General features: G+C 37.7%; 2 protein-coding genes across 3 annotated transcripts in view; one reads left to right on the forward strand and one right to left on the reverse strand.

Annotated features, from left to right (window-relative positions):
• nt5c2b (5'-nucleotidase, cytosolic IIb) overlaps nt 1-6922 on the reverse strand; it is a 33615-nt gene extending 26693 nt beyond the window's left edge. Inside the window, exons 1-3 of one of the 2 annotated variants that reach the window (XM_048197156.1) lie at nt 6675-6922; nt 4641-4764; nt 40-113 (exon numbers count right to left, since the gene is read on the reverse strand). In XM_048197156.1, the coding sequence (XP_048053113.1) occupies nt 40-113; nt 4641-4744 (178 nt within the window). In that variant the 5' untranslated portion in view covers nt 4745-4764; nt 6675-6922. The remainder of the gene's footprint in view (nt 1-39; nt 114-4640; nt 4765-6674) is intronic. The other variant, XM_048197153.1, reaches the window with a different exon arrangement.
• A 5659-nt stretch (nt 6923-12581) lies between these two features.
• Nucleotides 12582-17482, forward strand: inab (internexin neuronal intermediate filament protein, alpha b). Its single transcript, XM_048197158.1, has 3 exons — nt 12582-13908; nt 14715-14839; nt 15066-17482. The coding sequence occupies exons 1-3, from the start codon at nt 12877-12879 to the stop codon at nt 15319-15321; spliced, it is 1413 nt and encodes a 470-aa protein (XP_048053115.1). The 5' UTR covers nt 12582-12876; the 3' UTR covers nt 15322-17482.
• Nucleotides 17483-19855: the final 2373 nt, after the last annotated feature.

Consider the following 19855-nt stretch of genomic DNA (forward strand, 5'->3'; position numbering starts at 1 on the left):
ATTAAGCGGAACCATCAAGTAAAGTAGGAAACGCCTCACCTGCTAAAGTGTAGTCCATGTCGAAGCCGAAGCATTTAATCTTTTCCATGGCCAGACTTCTGTTCACAAACACTCTGGAGAAGAAAGTGAAACAGTCAGAGGTGTGTCTTTTGCAATATTCTGCCAGAATTAGGAATCAATTAAAATAGTCTAAAAACAAAACGTGATTTCATAGATTTTCATAATAATTCAGGTCTATAAAATAAACGATTTAGCACCTAAGGAGCTTATTCAAACATTCTTGAAGTGAAGGAATTATATCAATCTATCAAGCTCTACAAACTCTAGTCAGATGCTAAATCATTTCTCAATTTGTAATAAAAAAAAAAAAAAAAAAAATTCATTTCTAAAGATATCTAAAGATACTCTGAAAGGGATACCTTTCAGAAAACAATATCAAAAACCACTACAGTATGGCATTCTAGGCAATAAATAAACCCCCGTTCCCTGTGACAGGGCCAACATGCTAAGAGTGATCTGCATTTATTTTGCACACTGACAGCTCTATGCTTTAGTCCATAAGCCTTGATATTTAATGCCAAGATATGAACACAAATGAAAGTCTGAATCACTCTCTGTGCATGCATATAATCTGATAGTGACACAGATAAATCACAGAAAACAACAGATGGATATTTGTGTATGCACTGCCATAATTTTACAAACACTTTAAAGTTATATATTGCATTAAGAAACAATTTCAATGACATGAACACGACAAATTTAAAATTGTCACAAAGCAGCTGAATATATGTTAAGTAGTATATTTTTAAATTTAAAAAAAAAAACAACAAAGAGAAAAAACAGACTCGTGCTAAACGCTTTTTCGACCTGATAAAAATTTACCCAATTAAAAAAAAAAGAAATTCTACAAAAAAAAAGAAAAAAAAAAGAGAATCATTACTACCAAAAAAAAAAAAAATTACTTTGATCAAACCTACCTTGTGGTGGCATAACATTGGACTACATCCCATGATTCTCTTTTCCAGGTAGGACCTGTGTGCTGCATTCTGAGTGGATGTCACTGCTCTATCTGGTCTGTCAAGCCCATTTCCCTGTTCACCCTGTTACCCCCACATTTCAAACAATAGACCCCTCTCTCTGCTTTCTTGTCATTGAATTTCTGACTTGTTGCAAAAATGTTTGTGCCAGTTCTATAGCATTCTCTGTTGTTGTGCCAATTGTTGAGTTAGGGGTTGTTTGCTTCCCTTCAAAGACATCTAGAACAATCAACAACAGCAGGAAGAACCAGGCGGGCGCAGCGGCTCAGTCAACAGAGTGTGCATCACTGTTTACAGACAGCTGGTAAACAGATTACTCTTGTATCTCAAATGGATCCTCATTGTTGCCCTGTTCTGTAATAGGCTACTTATACTGTACCACAGACATTATAACAGGGGGGAGGCGGATCACTCGTATAAAAATGAATGGAAGAAATATGGCACTTGTAAGAAGGGGAGTCCCACCTTTTCGCCTTTTTGAGTTTGTTTACACGTCAACGTGAATGTGAAAATTATAGCTATTAGAGTGATTTGAGCATTGTTGTTTAGTGTTATAATTAGTGATGCAACATAACCATTGTTTTTACAAAAACCAAAATTTTAGTTTACAAAACCAAAACTAAAATTTGGATAATTAGGAAATTGAGTAACTGAACTTGGTTGGTATGCCTTTCAGGGTGTTCTCAGGCAATAAATTAAACCAGTCGTAGTTAAGTTCTTTAGAAACAAGTTGTCTCTTGATTATTTCAGCTGAACAAATTTTACATATTGCTGCTTTAGCATAATTTTTGGACATATTTGTAGCTTATCCATGTTGTGTGCATGAAATAGATACTGACATAGTCAAAACGCCTTACTGGAGAAACAAACTGTTTTGGTCAATGATTTCGGCCCTCCAATACTAATAGGGGCTTTCGCACCGGAGGAACCTTTTCATAGTTCCTAGAACCATTGGCTGAAGTACCCGGATTTTGATTTTAGTTCTAGGAACTCCTTTTGGGGGGACTAAATTAGCTCCTACTTCAGAGTAGGGTAATGCTGCCTTCACATGCTATCGAAAAATTTGATAATTCCCACTTCTGAAGTCGTGATTACTCGAATCGAAATGGGAGGGCGTTCATGTGTAATTTTGACCTAGGAACTCGTATTTACGATAATTCCGAGAGCATGTGAAGGCAGCATTAACCAGCACTATAGGAACTATCAGTGACGCAAGCGTACGCCGATACGTCAAACGCATGTCAAACACTGGCACCTGGCATTTTTAAAATGCCGTGTAAACATATTTGACTTCACGAACATGGAAAACATTTACTTGTTGTCTGCAGGGTTGTGTTCTTTTCTCCGCCCTGATGATATATGTAATACTGACAGGTGGAGGAGATTTTGTCTCTTTCAGTCACATAGATTTCATGCGTTTTCAATGCGTTTTCACATTCCATCTCAGTTATCACTGTTATCAATCCAAAACACACAACAAACACAGCTCCAATCACGGCTTCTTCCATCCACTGGTTTTTAGCATTTGTAAATGGTGCACTTAAAGACGCCGCTATGGCCGCTTCAGAGTTCCTATTCCTGGTGCGAATGCAACCAGGAGCATGGCCTGGGGGAGAAACTAGTTACCGGGAAACTATCCTATTGGCTAGTTCCTATAACGGAGTTCCTAGAACTATTCGGTGCGAAAGCCCCTAATATCTCTATCTCTTATATAATGATGACATTACAACTAGTGATACACCAAAATTTCAGCAACCTTTCTAGAAATCTAGGCCTGTGTAGACTGCCCTTAATCCGCCCTGGGATGGTTTTCAGGTTTCAGGTATAGGTATGTTTATTACCTATATAAATAGGGGGTGGTACAAAGATGGTCGCCACATGAACTGACTTACCTTAAAAAGATTTAACTGTACTAAGGATTACAGTTTTAGTCATTAATATACATGGACTGTAATCTTGTTTCTATTTTGTATATTCTCCAGCTCCACAACTAAGTTCCACAGAGTTGACACAATTTTCACTGCACATCACACACACCAGATAACACTGCTGCCTTTGTACCTCAAATAGACTGTACGGACAATGTAATCCTTGCCTTGACACTCACATTTACTTTTCCTTATCTCAACCCACTTATCTGGGTAATGGAAAAAGGCAGTGAACTTTTGGCTTTAGCTCGGAGAAATCTAAAGTCAAAGTTCATATAAAGTAGAGAGAGTAAACTACCCTTACAGACATCACCTTTGGTTGGATTAATGCCACAAATGTGACGCCGTGTATTAAAAGGGACAGATTTTTGCGAAGAACCGAATGGCACTCCTTTTATCTATTGCAGATTGCATAACTCCACTGCATGGTAGTTCACCACACAAACTCCATATTTGTGGGGTTGCACAAGCTCCTCTTTGCTTCTCAGTCACGTGTTCCGCCATGCCCCTTTCCAGTATGTAGTTTGAACCATAGCTGCAGGGTTTTGCCTATAATTAGGTAACTTCAATCTATATTTGTGATCTGTGAAAACCCATCACATGGTGAATTTTTACCTATCACTTTGTATCATATGAAAGCTGAACCCTTTCCAAATCTGTTTTTACTTCTTTCATAGCTTGTCTGTAGCAAAAGTTATGGTTATCTGAATTCGGCTTATCGGTATGATTTTCAGGAACGGAATTTTGAGAAAAACAGGTTTAAATAACTGTCACCCCCTTTTTTATAATACAATTATACATATAAATTGTTTATATTTTATAATAATATATTACAAAACATGTTTTACTCTTAAACTGCAAGAAAATCAAAGCAAAAAATGTCAACATTCCAAATTTTAGGTTGATATATTTAAAAAATGAGCTTTCAGTAAGATTTTGTTTAGGCACAGTAGCAACCTTTTTCCACTAGATGACACCCAAGCTCCATATCTGACCATTTAAGGGCGCCTCCATTTATTTGAGTGATCTGATCCATATATTTCCATATTATCATACATTTTATGAAGTAGACATCCTCTTCAGAAGTAGTTTGAGCAGTTTGGCAGTATTTGATTTGAATTCAACCTCTAATAAACACATAATTAGAAAAAGTATGTGCATTATAGCTCAGTTGTTCTCTTGTGCTCCACCTTCTCACTATACGTTGTATTAGAAAAAAAATCTTAATAACCCAATTTTGACAAAAAATTACATTTGACCTATTTTTTGACTTTACTGAAAACGTTCCATCATGACATCCGATGGGTTTTCCCAGATCACATCACATTTTAGCCGAAAATCCCAATTTACCAGAGCAGCTGCTGTCTAACCACTAATATCCTTTCTTGACAGAGTTGCTTACATTCTTAATGTAGCACATAAAATGCAAAAATCATGGAGTATGTGCTAATGGAATGCTCAGTGAAAAGTATTACACACTCTGAGACTCAATAGGCTCTTCTAAAATGAGTGGATTGCAAACAAATGACACTTTATCTAAATAGAAAGAATTGAAACATGTTTAAATATTCAAAATGCTATTTCCTTCTGAGGAGATGATGTCTCTGTGTTCTAAGCCTTGCGACCCAATTTCAGACAGTCATTATATAGTCAGTCTATTCTTCTGATATACCTATGGTAGGCCTCTCTCCTGTATTTCTTCATTGCCAGGCCATCCATGTTTGCTGGGAGATCTGCATAGTCCTGAAGTCGATCACTCCATGATGTCGTCATCATTAAATGTGTCAGTTCTGGGTCTGTAAAAAGATTTAAATGACCTATTAAATACTTTAAGAAAAAAAAGAGAGAGAGAGAGAAAAAAACCTCAAGCAATGCAATTTAGGTGATTCTTCCTTCTTATCTATCTTAGGCATCAAAAGATCCCATTAAAGAATGAATGCACTTAGATTTATTAGATTGGATTAGTTATTATCTATAGATTTTATCACCTAAGCAAGCCAATACACAACTTCTTGGCCTGTTTATGTGCCAACTTCTAATCTAATTGCATCAGAATCAAGAAAGTCAAGAATAACAACGGACTGATTTGATTATCTGAGTAATTTAAATAGAAAGCATTAAGCCTTGAAACACTTTGTCTGGTTGTTTCACACAAGAGCGTCCCAAGGGAGTCATTGTGAAATCCATTTCTCACTGCTGACAGAAATTTTTGACATGCATTACATCTTGTATTACATTTTCACAACTTCTAGTAAAGATACTATGCTTCCAAAATTAGTTTGACAACATAAACAACCTCTGTGTCTGAACAATTCATTTTTGGTGTGGAAAGAGTTAAAGTAAATGAGCAAAATGCAAGAAAGCAACTAGACAACCTGATATTTTCTACTCTCTTTCTCTTGAAAGAAGTTAAATTACACCTCATAAAAAATGTAAGCACCATCCAAACTATTGACGCAAGATGAATGACATGCAGCATAGAAGCTAGAGTCAGCATTCTGGGGCCAGTGGCCTTCACAAAGGCTGACTTGCACAAACAAGCTGGAGACCTTAAGGGCAAAGAAAGGAGATTTTCCCACCAGTCGTCTATTTTATAATCGTAATGTTGAGGGAAAGGGGGATGTGAGACAGTAGGGTTTAAAAGAACTTCAGGCGGTGCTGACATCATTTTTCTCCTTCTGTAATAGAATAGCTTGCTTCTTAGAAAAGCATTTTATCATTCGTTCTCTTTTTTCAAATATTTAGACATGCTCCTTAGGACATACAACAGAAAACAGGCCTCCTTCCAAAAAAAGTAGGTTAAAACTCTTTCATTTAATAAGCAAAAATTTACCCCAAGCGGGCAGCTATAATGGCTCACTGTGGTCTATCAGGCGGATTTTTGGGAAAACCTGAAAAAGAAAGAAGGTTTTTCTTCTTTTGAGTACCTTTGGTCCTTGAACACCAAATAGACGCACAAAAAAGAAAAACCTTTCTTTTCTGAGAGTTGTTTATATTGGCAGGATGTTCAGCTGTCATGGGAGTAGTTGAAGGTTGATGGGTTTTGGTAACCTTACATCGGGTAGCTCTTTATTTCGCAATATTTAACTCTATCTATTTCACAAATAGTAGGTTAGGTATTCACAAATAACTAATAGTTTGACCCAAATTTAGCTTCGAAATGTTATGCCAAGTCATTACCTCCGTACAAAATCTTACAGTAGCACTTAGACGCTGGAGACGAAAGCTTACTCATACAGACAACTAACCTGAACCAATTTGTTGCTCGCACTATTTAGATGCTTTTTTGCAAGTCATAATCACAACAAGTTACATTTAGCAGCTGAAAAACAAGGACAAAGCCCCCGAGGACATTAGGGCTGGCTAAGGCTAAGCAGCTATAGAATTTCCCACGAAAATGGCTGAAACAGAGCTTGACAATCTCCCAGTTTTGATGTGTAGAGGATGTATTAACGTTAAGCATTCATAATAGTCGGTATAGCGTCTGGTATATTGTTTATTTACGCTCTGGTAAAACACATCTTGAATGGAGTTCAATGGAGTTCAGCACACAGCGCACTGATAAACAGCATTTTGAGCTTCGCGCAGAACATCAAACATCACCGATCTTTTCATGCGAGCAGAACACAAGCGAAGAGACATTCACGCAGACCACGCAGACCGTTGACACGAACAACTGTAAGTTCAACCCGATCCGCTCACTCACCTTCCGTCAACGCACAAAAGCTCAAGTGCACAGGCAGCGCTGGAAACCGCGATCACTTCAGGAAATATCAATAAGACAAAAAAATCGCTGCAGTAGCTACTCGAGTGAAGCTTGAAGTCTACTGTTAATGTGAATCAAAAGCTCGTCTTTTCATAACCGTGTTGTAAGCAGTTGTTGAGAGGCAGGACGAGGCGGTGCTTGCGCTGTGCTACATCCAGAAGAGGAGGAGCAAAACCTGTCAACACATCAGAGACGGTGAAATGTGAAGGCGGTACCGTCAGACTCTTGAAGATGGTTGGTCTACAGTCTGATCATTGTTTACAGGATTTTTAGCATGATTGCTTTACGCCAGTACTTTACAGTAAGGTGTTAACGCAATAGTTTAAATGAGCCAACTAATTTTCTTGGTGTATGTAGTAAATATAAGGTGTTTTCAGAGGAGGCCACAAAAGGGAGTGCTGGGGGTCAGTGTAAAAGTTAAGAGAAAACCCCTGTAAAAATAAATAAATATTGCGCAAGTAACTGACTAAATAAATAATTTGAAAATAAATACAAAAAAAAAAAAAAAGATTACATTTATGGATTTAACTAAATATTAATCTAACAGTCTTGGCTACTACTGAATAGAAAAAAAAAACACATTCTTATAAAATATTACATATAATTAAATAATAGTTAAGAGAAAAACTGAATAATAGTCAAGAGAAAAACCGTGTAAAAATAAATAAATAAATAATACATACACATAAGTAAGATTGAACTAACTAAATAAATATTTAAAAAAAAAAATACAAAAATGATTACATTTATGGATTTAAATAGCCTAAATATTAATCTAACAGTACTATACTAGGCTACTGTTGAGTAGGAAAAAAAAAACATTCTTATTTAACTATAAATTATTACATATAATAAATATAATTATAAAATATTTCGTTTCTATTGTAGTAGAAACTAAATAATTTCCAAATAATATTTTACACGTATATAATATCAAGGAGTTAGTTCACCCAAATATGAAAATTCTGTCATTTATTACTCACCCTCATGTTGTTCCAGAACTGTAAGACCTTCGTTCATCTTCAGAACACAAATTAAGATTAAATCTGAGAGGTTTCTGTCCCTCCATAGAGATCCAATGCAACTACCACTCCAAGGTCCAGAAAGGTAGGAAAAAGACATCAATAAGGTACTCCATGTGACTCCAGTGGCTTAAACTCAATTTTATGAAGCGACGTGAGTGCTTTGTTTGCACAAAAAACATAATTTACCACTTTCAATAATAATAATTCAAATTGAAACAATCATTTTCACATAGCAATAATGGGCATTTTTACATGAAAATGTAAAGCAGTCTTTTAAATTTTAGGATGGGGGACCCGTGCAACATGATTATCATATTTTATCTAAAAAGCATCTTCCGCATCTTAAAGACCCAGTGTAACATTAATTGTTGTATATTAAATGTTAGCATGAAGTATTATGAACTAACAGTGAATTTATAATTTTCATTAACTAAGATTAATAAATTGTATTGTTCATTGCTATATACATAATGCACTAACACAACTATTCTTAGAATTAAAAGTGCATGTGATTTCTGAGAATCATTTATTGAACACTGTTGATATTTAAAATCAACCCAAACAAACGCCTCATTGGGTCGCCCCCAAAATGCACAAACACACAATGCATTGGGATGTCTCTTTATCATAGCTGAGGTGAAGCAAAATGTTTTGTGAAAAATAAGGCGAAGATGACACAAGAGTAGGTCTATACAAGCGTGGAGTTCATTGTTAGTCGCCAGCACCAGACAAACAATGACACTCAAAACTGTCCTGTTACTATAGCTAGCATTATATCAACATCTTCTGTGGTTCTGGGAAACATAGCAAAAACATTGTTACTCACATATGCAGCAGATAGAACACAACAGCATCTGTTTTCAGGCCTTCCCACTTAGGTCTCTCCAGTGCTGGAAAGATCTTCTAATTTTAAAGTGGGTCCTAAACCTCTTGCCTGATCATAACCCTTCTTTCCCAGTGATATTCCTCTGACCTTTTTCTTTTTTGTAATGTCTCTCAGCCATCTCTCCTTCTACAGTCTTTCTTGAAGTCTCCCTCTTGCTCTGAAGGACCCATTCCTCCACTCCTGAACGCGATTTCAACTGAGGGGGACCCATCAGATCTGATCTGTGCCACCTCAGTTTCAATTTGACCCCCTCCTTTCTTTTTTAGAAAACAAAAAGGTTCTATCTACAAAGGAGTATGGAATGCAAAAACTTTAAAGCTCAATATCTCAAAACTGCTCAGAATGCAGATAGAACCTTATAATTCCAAGGTGACGATTAACTAAGACTAATAAGTGCTGCTTGCAGAAATGTTTATTGTTAGTTCCTGTGAACAAATCTTAACTAATGCTAACAAATGTGAAATTACTGTAAAGTGTTTCTCAATTTGCTAAAAATATATATTTTTTATGTTTGTAAATGTTATTTTAATTATAATTGAGATACTATTATAGTTTTTATTAATCTTAATACTAAAATATATATTTTACATTTCTGTTTTTGTGTCATATAAGGTGCGTTTACACCACCTCGTAATTCCTGTAATTACGAGATTCTAGCTTGTAAAAAGCATTCACGTCCTCTTAGAGCTCGTAATTACAGCCTGTACCACCTGACCGCTGTAGATTCATTTAGGTGTTGATAGTGGTGCCATAGAAACACATAATTCCCAGTCCAAGGACATGAATAGCTCCGAATATAACTTCACATGTTGTCATCTCAAGATTCCGGTAAATACGAGGTGGCGTGAATGCAGCAATATTCCCCATGTCTTGTCTGGACTTTTGTTGTGTTTCCTGTGCTAGTGCCATGTTTGTAGTTCATTGTAGTTTTTCATGTTGATTAGTCTCCCCAGGTGGTGTTTCTCATTACCTTGTTAACTTGTTACAGTAGCCCCTCACTGACTGCAGAACACGAGATCCAGGGGGCGGAGATGGGTAGGTTTAGGGATATATAAAGTGGGAGGAGTTGGATCCGAATCCAGGGGGTGGAGATGGGTAGGTTTAGATTCAGGGGGCAGAGACGGGTAGGTTTAGGGATATGTAAAGTGGGAGGAGTTGGATCAGGGTCCAGCCTCGCCCCCTGGATCTCGTGTTCTGCAGTGAGGACCATTTCATTTGTTAAGCTTGTTTCCCCCTGTGTATATATAGCCCTTGTGTTTCTCTTGTAATTGGTCAGTCGATATTTGGAGTTTCTTGTGTTTGGATGTTCCTGTGTTTGGTATTCCTTGTGTTTTCCCTGTTTTGAACTTGTTTCAGTTTCTTTATTAAACATACTCTACTGCACTTAGATCCTCACCTTTGCCTGCTCACTCCTAATGTGACAGATCAACTGACCAACTAATGGGTCAAGCAGGAGTACGTCTTCCCCTCCTCCACCAGGGCCAGTATTCCCTCGAGGACTATATTCACCAGTTTTAGGACCTTGCATACCACACTCACTTCCCGGAGCATAACTTGATTTCTTTCTTTTGCTCTGGAATTAATGAACCACTAAAAACACAACTCTTTAAGTTGTCCTCAAGGGTCACTTTTTGAGTTTTTGGACTATGGCCTCCAGTTGAGTCCCCCTTCACTGTGGGCGAAATGGAGGGGGACCTGTCGCCTAAATGTTTTTCTTTTTTGAGTCCGCTCCAGTGTCAGCTCCAGCCCCTGAGTCTGCACCAGAGTCCGCACCAGCCCCAGAGCTCAGCCCAGAAAATACAGTGCTGATCATCATGACTACGGCTGTTTTGTGTGAGGTCATGGAGGCTGTCCCAGAGTGGCCTGTTCTCTCAGACGCGGCCATGGAGGCCATCCCAGCGTTGCCTGTCTACTCTGACGCAATCACGGATGTTGTCCTTGAACTGGTTGCCTGCCCTGACTTGACCACGGAGGTCGCCCCTGAACTTCCTGGCAGCTGTGGTGGCCTTCTGCTCTGCCATGGAGATCTTTGTGGGGTTCCATGGGGTTCTTCAGTCCCATTTGCCCTACTGTGGTGGTCATCTGCTCTGCTGTGGTGGACTTCAGCATCTCAGCCCGGGCCACCTGCGCTGGTGAAATGGGAAACATTAAGGTTCCTTTAGGTTTGTTTATTTATTTGTATTTTACTTTATTTCAGATCATGTTTATTATATTTCAACAAAGGAATGTAATAAAAACTCAATCCCCTCCCCACACTTTCCAGTATCTTTAACGATCAGTTTAAGGTGTTTCCAAGAGGTTCTTCTTGTCATTTCTGCCTGCTGCTGCAATGTCTCTTCCTCAGATCATAAAACATTCACAGAATGCCTCAGTTTGCCATCTGCCCTGTGCATTATATGTTCACCACATATATATTTAGATATATATATATATTAATATTATCCTCACACAGCACCTGACAGATGTTTTCCCACATGGTCTCCTGTGTATTGTATATGATGACATTGTATGTCATTATACTCTGATGTCGCTGTTCATTGTTGTTGTTGTTAGACAACTTCCCTTCAGGGATCAATAAAGGAGGCCCTATATCTAACTATCTATTTATCTAATTAATACCACTGTATATTGTTTAGCTGACTATGTTATCCAAAGACAATTATATAGTGATAAACCCATGGAGCAGCCAAAGGTTATCACTATATAATTAGTGTCTTTAACTTCATTGTTGAAAAAGGTTAAATAAGTTTAAAAGTAATTTGATTTAATGATTACATTTATTATTTTTGTAGCTATATAGTCAGATTCAATCATATTAAATTTATATATTATATATATATATATATTATATATATGTGTGTGTGTGTGTGTGTGTATATATATATATATATATATATATATATATATATATATATATATATATATATATATATATATATATATATATATATATATATATATATAATTCACAAATAGCATCTGAATATGAAAGCAAAATAGGCCTAAGACATGCAAGTTTGTTCGTTTGCCTTCAATCTGTTGAGATCTCGAAGCAGCCAACAGATGGCAGCAGAGTATAACTGCTATGAGATGGCTGTGTAGCCCTAGCTTACGTCTTACTTTTACATTCGTGTCGAGTTTAACATATTATTATGGCTGTATTACATTCGCAAACTATAGACAGGTTAAATCTGTGACAAGCTATCCGTGATTTATTGGCTGATGACATGTGAGGAACTAGGTCCTCACATATCAACCAATAAATCACAGTCACGTGTGTAGAAGATAGAAGTTCCTGTTGCATTAATATTTTTATAACTCGGATCAAAATGCGCAAAAGGAAACTTTTTTAACATAATTACACTGTACAAATGTTAATACTTTTGTTAAATTAATTTTAAAATAAAAATTCCACAGTAAAAAAAAAAATATAGATAGGCTACAATATTAGCCAAGCTTACCTACAAATTTATAGAGAAAGATCAATGGCCATTCAAAAATGATGGTTTTCATAGGAAATAAATCATTGTTTTATACTTAATATATACTCAACTATATACTCAACTATATAGAGACGGGATTTCCTAGAAGTCTCTGCACCAACCATGGCAGTAGAATAGGAGAAGTTGAACTCAATGAACTCGTCATCATTAGACCTATTTGAGCTTCCATACAAACAGATTTTACGAACATTTCTTAATAGCTGTTCGTAAATGTTTTCTATTTTTTTTTAGCCTACTGGATAAATAATAATAATAATAATAATAATAATAATAGGCTAATAATAATAATAAAGTTAGTGCTCTGATTTACCACAATGATATGACATATGGTGTGTGCTTTTGACATATGTATCTTATTTTTAGAGATGGGGTGGCAGTATTTTCCACAGATGTGTCGTGATGGTGTGTGAGTAAATAAACGATCAAATGTTTTGCTGACATCAGCACTGCGCCAAAACGGACAGTTCCATCCGCTCGCTGCTGCCGATCTGAGTTTCAGTGAAGGACTGGGCAGAACACGGGAAAAAAAGCACTCTTTGCGCCTTTAAAAGTCAAAAATAACGTATAAATCAGCTAATTTGTCGTATTTCTTCGGGGTGTGTCCATCAGAAACATCTGCAGTAAGGAAGGTTGAATGCAAAGAGCAGCACGGGTAAATTATTGATTGGGACGGTCCTGCTATAAAAGGAGACGCCGCCTGGGTTCTGCTCTTGTCTTCAAACGCCAAGATGAGCTACGGATCCGACATCTACACTGCTTCTTCCTACCGGAAGATCTTCGGGGACTCCACCCGCTTCTCAGCCTCTCCATCCCGGCTGGGCAGCTCCCGGAGCGGGTTTAAATCCCAGTCCGTGACCCGCACCAACACCCCAAGCTCCTACAAGCGCTCCACCCGATCTGCATTTCCATCTTTGTCTCTGGAAAGCTTCGACTTCACCCAGAGCACAGCAGTTAATAATGAGTTCAAAATCATCCGTACCAACGAGAAGGAGCAGATGCAAGGGCTCAATGACCGTTTCGCGATGTTCATTGATAAAGTTCGCAATTTGGAGCAGCACAACAAAGTGTTGGAAGCCGAACTCGTGACCCTGCGCCAGCGCCAGACAGAACCGTCCCGTTTGGCTGAACTCTACCAGCAGGAGATCCGGGAACTGCGGTCCCAACTCGAGGAACTCAACGCAGAGAAGAATCAGATAATGTTCGAGCGCGACAACATTGAGGATGAGTTTCAGAAACTCCAGGAGAAGTTCGAGGAGGAGATGAGAATGCGCGAGGAAGCTGAGCAAACGCTTAGAGCTTTCAAGAAGGACGTGGACAACGCCACCATGGTGCGCCTAGACCTGGAGAAAAAGGTCGAATCCCTTCTGGATGAGATCAACTTCACGAGAAAGTTGCACGAGGAAGAGGTGGCTGAACTCATGAGCATGATCCAGGCTGCCCAGGTGTCCGTTGAGATGGAAGTGGCTAAACCCGACCTTACCTCAGCTCTCAAGGAGATTCGCGGTCAGTACGAGATGATTGCGAGTAAGAACTTGCAGTCTGCTGAAGAGTGGTACAAGTCCAAGTTCGCCGATCTCAGCGATCAGGCCAACAAGAGCCAGGAGGTCATTCGCGCCAGTAGGGAAGAGCTCAACGAATTCAGGAGGCAGCTGCAGTCCAAGACCATTGAAATCGAGAGTTTAAAGGGAACCAACGAATCACTGGAAAGGCAGCTTCATGAGATGGAGGAAAGGAACAACGCTGAGATCATGGGTTACCAGGTTGGTTTCCTCAATTTTGATTAGACGGTAAAGAGTTTTACTTTTTTAAATTATTAAAATAGTACCGAGGATATTGGCGTTTTCTTAAAACAACAAAAACAAATAAGCAAACCAAACTAAAAATAAAATATCAGCGTTTGAAACGTGTGCTTCTGTTAACCAAACAGCAGACAAAAGATCCCTGTGAAATGGGCGTGACCAGCAACTGAATGTTAATGTTACTGCTCTGTCCATGGTGCTAAAATGACTTCAGTTACTTACCAGACAAAGCTAAATAAACAGCCTCCATTAAATATTTTATTTATAAGGTTCTCCAAACCTTTTAATATAACAGTTATCATAAAATAATGATAACAAAGTGCCATTAAATAATGAATGTAACTGCTTAAGAACATGACAAAAATATAAAAGCTTTTTCACAAGCATCAAATTTACATGTAGGTAAAAGTAGCCTGTAAAATCTTTCTTTCTTTCTTTCTTTCTTTCTTTCTTTCTTTCTTTCTTTCTTTCTTTCTTTCTTTCTTTCGCATTGAAGGTTCCACAAAGATCCTTTGAAATTCATGGAAACTTTCCATTGCACAAAACATTCAAAAGAACAAAGGATTCTTTAGATTATTAAAATTCTCTGGTTTTTTTTTTAAGAGTTGTTCACTGAAAGGTTCTTTGGGGAACTCAAAATTTGTTCTTCAGTGGCATCACTGCGAAACCTCCTTTTTTAATGTGTAAATATTTCTATCATCAAATCAAAATCAAATGAAGTTTAAGTGCAGAATTTTTTTGTAACAATGTCATGTAACATCACCTAGGATACAATTGGGCAGCTGGAGAATGAGCTGAGGACCACTAAGAACGAGATGGCCCGTCACCTTAGGGAGTATCAAGACTTGCTGAATGTCAAGATGGCGCTTGACATAGAAATTGCTGCTTACAGGTATAAACAACGTTTGCTATTGACATGTGTAATGCTAGTGAAATGTCCATTCCGGAATATCTATATCAGCATTCCTAAAATGAAAATTGTCAGAATTACCCTTATGGAATCTGTGATGTGATTTTCATACAGAAATGTATTGCACTGTCTGTCATCCCACCTTTTCCACCACACCCTGCCTCACCACCTTCTCTTTGTTCACCTTCTCCTTTATTGTCCATCTCAGGAAATTGTTGGAAGGGGAGGAGACACGTATTAGCACTGGGATCAACTACCCCACCCCTAGCTCGATGTCCAGCTACAGCTACCAGTCCCGTATGTACAGCAGCTCTAGCGTGAGTGGAAAGAAAGAAAGCAAGGATGATGATGACAAACATCAGCAGAGCAGCAAATCCGTCAAAGGCTCCTCCCAGTCTGAAGAGTCCAAGAAGGGTGACAAGATCGACTCTGGAGACGTGAATCCCACCAACCAGAAAAACTAAATGTTTCACCCCTCTTACTTTCATCCTCTCCTCCCTCTGCCTTCTCCATTACTCTATTTCCTTTTCCCAATTAAATTCCCTTCCACAAAGGGGGTCTCAGAGAGGAATTTAATGTATTTCAACTTATTCTCCACTAATTAACCTCCCACTCAGTCACAGGGCAGCAGTCCTTCTGTAGCAAACCACTAACTACTCAAGACACCCGAGGTGTCACATTGATCGATGCATATATTTCCAGAGTCATGTCGCCCATTAACTGCACTATAATAAGCTTCTCTCAGCACATTCGTTAAGGTAATGTTTAAGTGTTTAGCTTTGGTGAAGGTGGTTTTTCCAAAAGCCAGCACAAAACTTGACTTGCAATAATGTTTTCTGTCTTATAAAGTAAGCTGAATGCAATGACAAAGCAATTATTGTTGCCAGCCTTTGTAACGTCTGCATCTGTTTCTTGACTCCAGTTAACCTTTATGGCATGCTCAAACATTCCTGAAAAAAAAACAACTCAGAACTAGATATACATAGTTTCAAAAAAACTAAACTCAGCCAAATTCCTCTCCAAGACTGCTCTTGATTCCTTTTTAAGCATCTTCTTCCAACACCCACCCACTTGCCCTTTAAAAATGACAAGGATTTGAGCCTAATAGCAAGTACTCACTGCATGAGGTGTGTGTGCAGTTTGCATGGTGACTGTATGTAGGTCCAATAGCAGTTTACCAATACTTTCATAGCAGCGTGCCTGCCATCCCTCTCAGTACTTAAAGGCTGCATTAATTCACCAGCCAATGCAAGACTGGGAATGAGAATGTTACACAATACTGCTGAAGCCTTTCACATGCTGCTAAATGCCTGTGATCAATACAAATTTTGACAAATACTGTATCAAGCCAGGGCACTTAAATGTATGTAAACAGCATCTCATCCATATCAACTGTCAGAACAAAAGGGAAAGGTTAGAATGATTGGGAAAATAGGGAGATGTGTATTTTAAAAAGAAAGTGTGAGTTTGAATGAGAAACAAGAAATGGAGTTTTTGAGACAGTTTTAAGTTCAGTGTACCCTGCCGTTTCTGAGTTTGTGTAGAATTGGTTGTGTTTGGGCAGATAAAACTGTTAAGAAAACTAGAAGTTACATAAGAATATACATAAACATCTCAACATTCTCCTTGTATACTTATGGATACCCGAAGCACATTGACAGTGTGGAAACACAGTCACTAACACAACTTATCACAATGTGTCTCAAACACCTAAACTTCATACTTGAATCCAGTTGTATACACTCAGTGTACTCTCATGCAAAGAAGCCACTGTCATAGTGAACCTCTATAAACCATGGGTCAACAATGAATCCCTTTGGTAAACATAATATATTAGATGTAAATGCTAGTGAAATATCCTCATAAACGTCTGCTACACTGCCAGATTTTTATACCACTTGCCTCTTGCCTCTATGTCATGGCTTTATTAAGCCTGACTTGCTGCACTCTTTCAAAGTATAGTTTGAACGGATTGATATAGTTGGACTTAGCTTACTTTAAGAACTGTATTATAGGAAGCAAGTAAATGGATTTCTTTCTCTGTCGGAATTAATTTTTCCGATAAACACTGTGACATTGGCATGCTTAGCTGCGAGGGAATGTCAGGCAAATCTGGAAATTTGTCTTTCTATTCTTACAGATGCTCCTTAACTAGACTGATAACGCAAAAATCTGCATCCAATCTGAACGTGAATTGCTCCATTACTTTTGGGAGGGTCAAAGGTGATAGCAGAAAGCGTAGCGACAATGCAGTTTGAAGAAGGAGAATTTCAAACTTGCACTGCCAAACTTTTGTAATGCATGTGCAATCAACATTCCTCCATAAAGGCAACCCACTTTTACACCAATACATAACAATCCATCTAAAATGCTACTGTTTATGTATGAATGCTCTAGGTTATAAAAATGCCTTAAGCCACCAGCAGCTTTCTGAATCTGGCAGAGTGTGCATTAATATTTTCTTTCTGCTAAGAATGTGACCTTGTTTGCTATTTAGTGTGTAGGGGCCACTGTGTACTGGATGACTGAAAACTTTAGGAGCTGAATGTAGTTGATGTCTCTATTTAATCATTATCTACTGCTGTATGGCACATGACCAATAAAGACTTGACATTATGAAGCCCATCTTAGTGTGTCGGTTGTTGTTAATTTAATGTGATTTCTGTTACATCCTCCTGCAAATACAGTTGTTTTATTTTGTATCAAGCATTGTAATTATTAATTACATTATTATTATTATAATTATTATGAAGCAGAGTTCAAGTTAATGAGATAATTAAGCAATTAATAAGGCTGTGACTGAAGTCAGTTGTAGTTCTTGTGTTTCTCTTTTCTTCAGTGATTCTGCTTGTTAACAGCAGGTGTTCATCACTTATGCACAATCATCACTTAATTAATTGTTTAATTATCTCATTAACTTTAACTCTGCTTCAGTGTTATTTTAGCACTATTTAGAGAGGGACCATATTATGTACTCTGAGCAGAGTTGATTTAACTTTGGAGATTTTGCTGTGTAGGAGAACTCTGGGAATTAAATGTCAATGTTGATCATATTTAAAGATTTAGCATTGTTAAAGGCAAACTAAGCAGTTTAATTTTTAAAGTTTAAGTTTATTTTATTTCAAGTAATGAAAATGTAATGGTTTTAGTTTTAGTTAACTATAATAACCCTGACATATACATGCCTACTGTATATGTAAAATTGCCAATCTACGTGAAAACAATTAAAAATCTCAAAATTGTTCATTACTAAACAAATGCAATTGAATTAAATATCTAAAAAATGTGCCTTTTTCCACAAATAATGTTGATTGGATGGAGCGTAAGAACACAAGAAACCCACCTTCACCTTTGTGCCTGTTGTGATCCAGCGACCCCATAATCCATCATGTTCTAGTTTACGTGAGTCTACACTTTAGGGATCAGGAGTGAAGGGGATAAGGACAAATCCATTGTAGGTTTTTTTCTCTCAGTAAAGAGCAATGGACATGTTGTATGAAATACATCAGAAATTAAACATTTATTGTACAAAGGACTCAAGCTACATCTCTATATGTGAACACATACACAGCAAACACAACCTTTACCTTTATCAATCCCACATATGGTGTGGTAACACACTCATGAATGCACCTCTGCACTGTTAGCTGATGTAGAGAGCTGTGTGGGCTCTAACATACGCTGCAGTTCTTCAAAGATTTATATCCCTGCAATGCTGCCAACAAGCTATGAATGTTCCATTGTGACAAATGCTCACTGACACCCACCTCGCACACCCCAGGCCTAAACAGACGCCTTATTTTACTCATTTTCCATTGCCATTCTCTGTATCATATGGTACATCTGTTTCCATACTAACATTATCAAAGACTGTGTAATTTGTACATCAATGACTAATTTCCTACTGTACAGTGTCAGCATTTCTCTGTAGTATGGACAGACATACACATACAATGTATAATTGTTTATCTTGTACACAGATCTTTCTCTTTCTCTGTATCTTTTTCCCTTTCTGTGACAGTGTAGAAATTGACTTATAGAGTTACTCGGATGTGTTATCCACACCTCAGTGCACAGACTCTAAATGACGTCTTCAGCTATCCTTTAGAGACCAGTCTGATATGAGCAGCCAGGCATTTCAAGAGAAATGAGAGTTTAGAGATGTACCCTAAAATCAGAATGATAGACATTGCGTAAATGCATGTGAATGTGTTAAAGGGTTAATTCACCCCAGAATGAAAACTGATTTTTTTTTAACCTGAATAACACACAAGAATAAATCTCTTCTGGAAGCTGAAACGTGCTGCGTAACACACGAGAATGAACCTCATTGGTTATGCAGCACGTTTCAGCTTCCGGAAGAGGTTTGTTGTTGTTGAATGCATTGACGTTCGGTTGAGGTTCTGCTTATGTTCGCTGATCAATGTTCACATGCAGGTAAAAGCCTAAATTACATCTGTTCATCATAAAAAGCAATTGATTCTCTTCAGAAAAATTTGACTAAACCTCTCGATTCATATGTCATAATATCGATTCATTCAGTCATCAAAAAAATCTTCATTTGTCTTGTGACACTGTCACACAAGACACGTGTTAACGCTTAATATATATATAACATGATGGTTTTATGTATAAAAAGTCTTAGCCATTTTATTCCTTTTAATTGTTTTAATGTGTGTATGTCTTTAAATGTATATGGATCATGTGATCAGTCACATGACAGGAATCAGGAAGTACACCAGTATAAAGGAGGCAGCATGGCAATCAAACAATCTCTCACTACAAATGCATTAGTGAATTTTACTTTGACTTACCTTTCCAGACTAAAGCATTTGGACTTTCACTTGGATTGTATATACACTTTGGGACACTTGCATTGGGACTTGCAGCACTCTAGGACTCTTATGGACTGTTTTATGGTATGGAACCAATGGACTATATGCTTTTAACAGCCTAAGTTTTTAACAACCTAAGTTTTATTGTGTTCCATGTGAAAGT

The sequence above is a fragment of the Megalobrama amblycephala genome, linkage group LG7 (genome assembly GCF_018812025.1).
Source record: "Megalobrama amblycephala isolate DHTTF-2021 linkage group LG7, ASM1881202v1, whole genome shotgun sequence".
NCBI lineage: Eukaryota > Metazoa > Chordata > Actinopteri > Cypriniformes > Xenocyprididae > Megalobrama > Megalobrama amblycephala.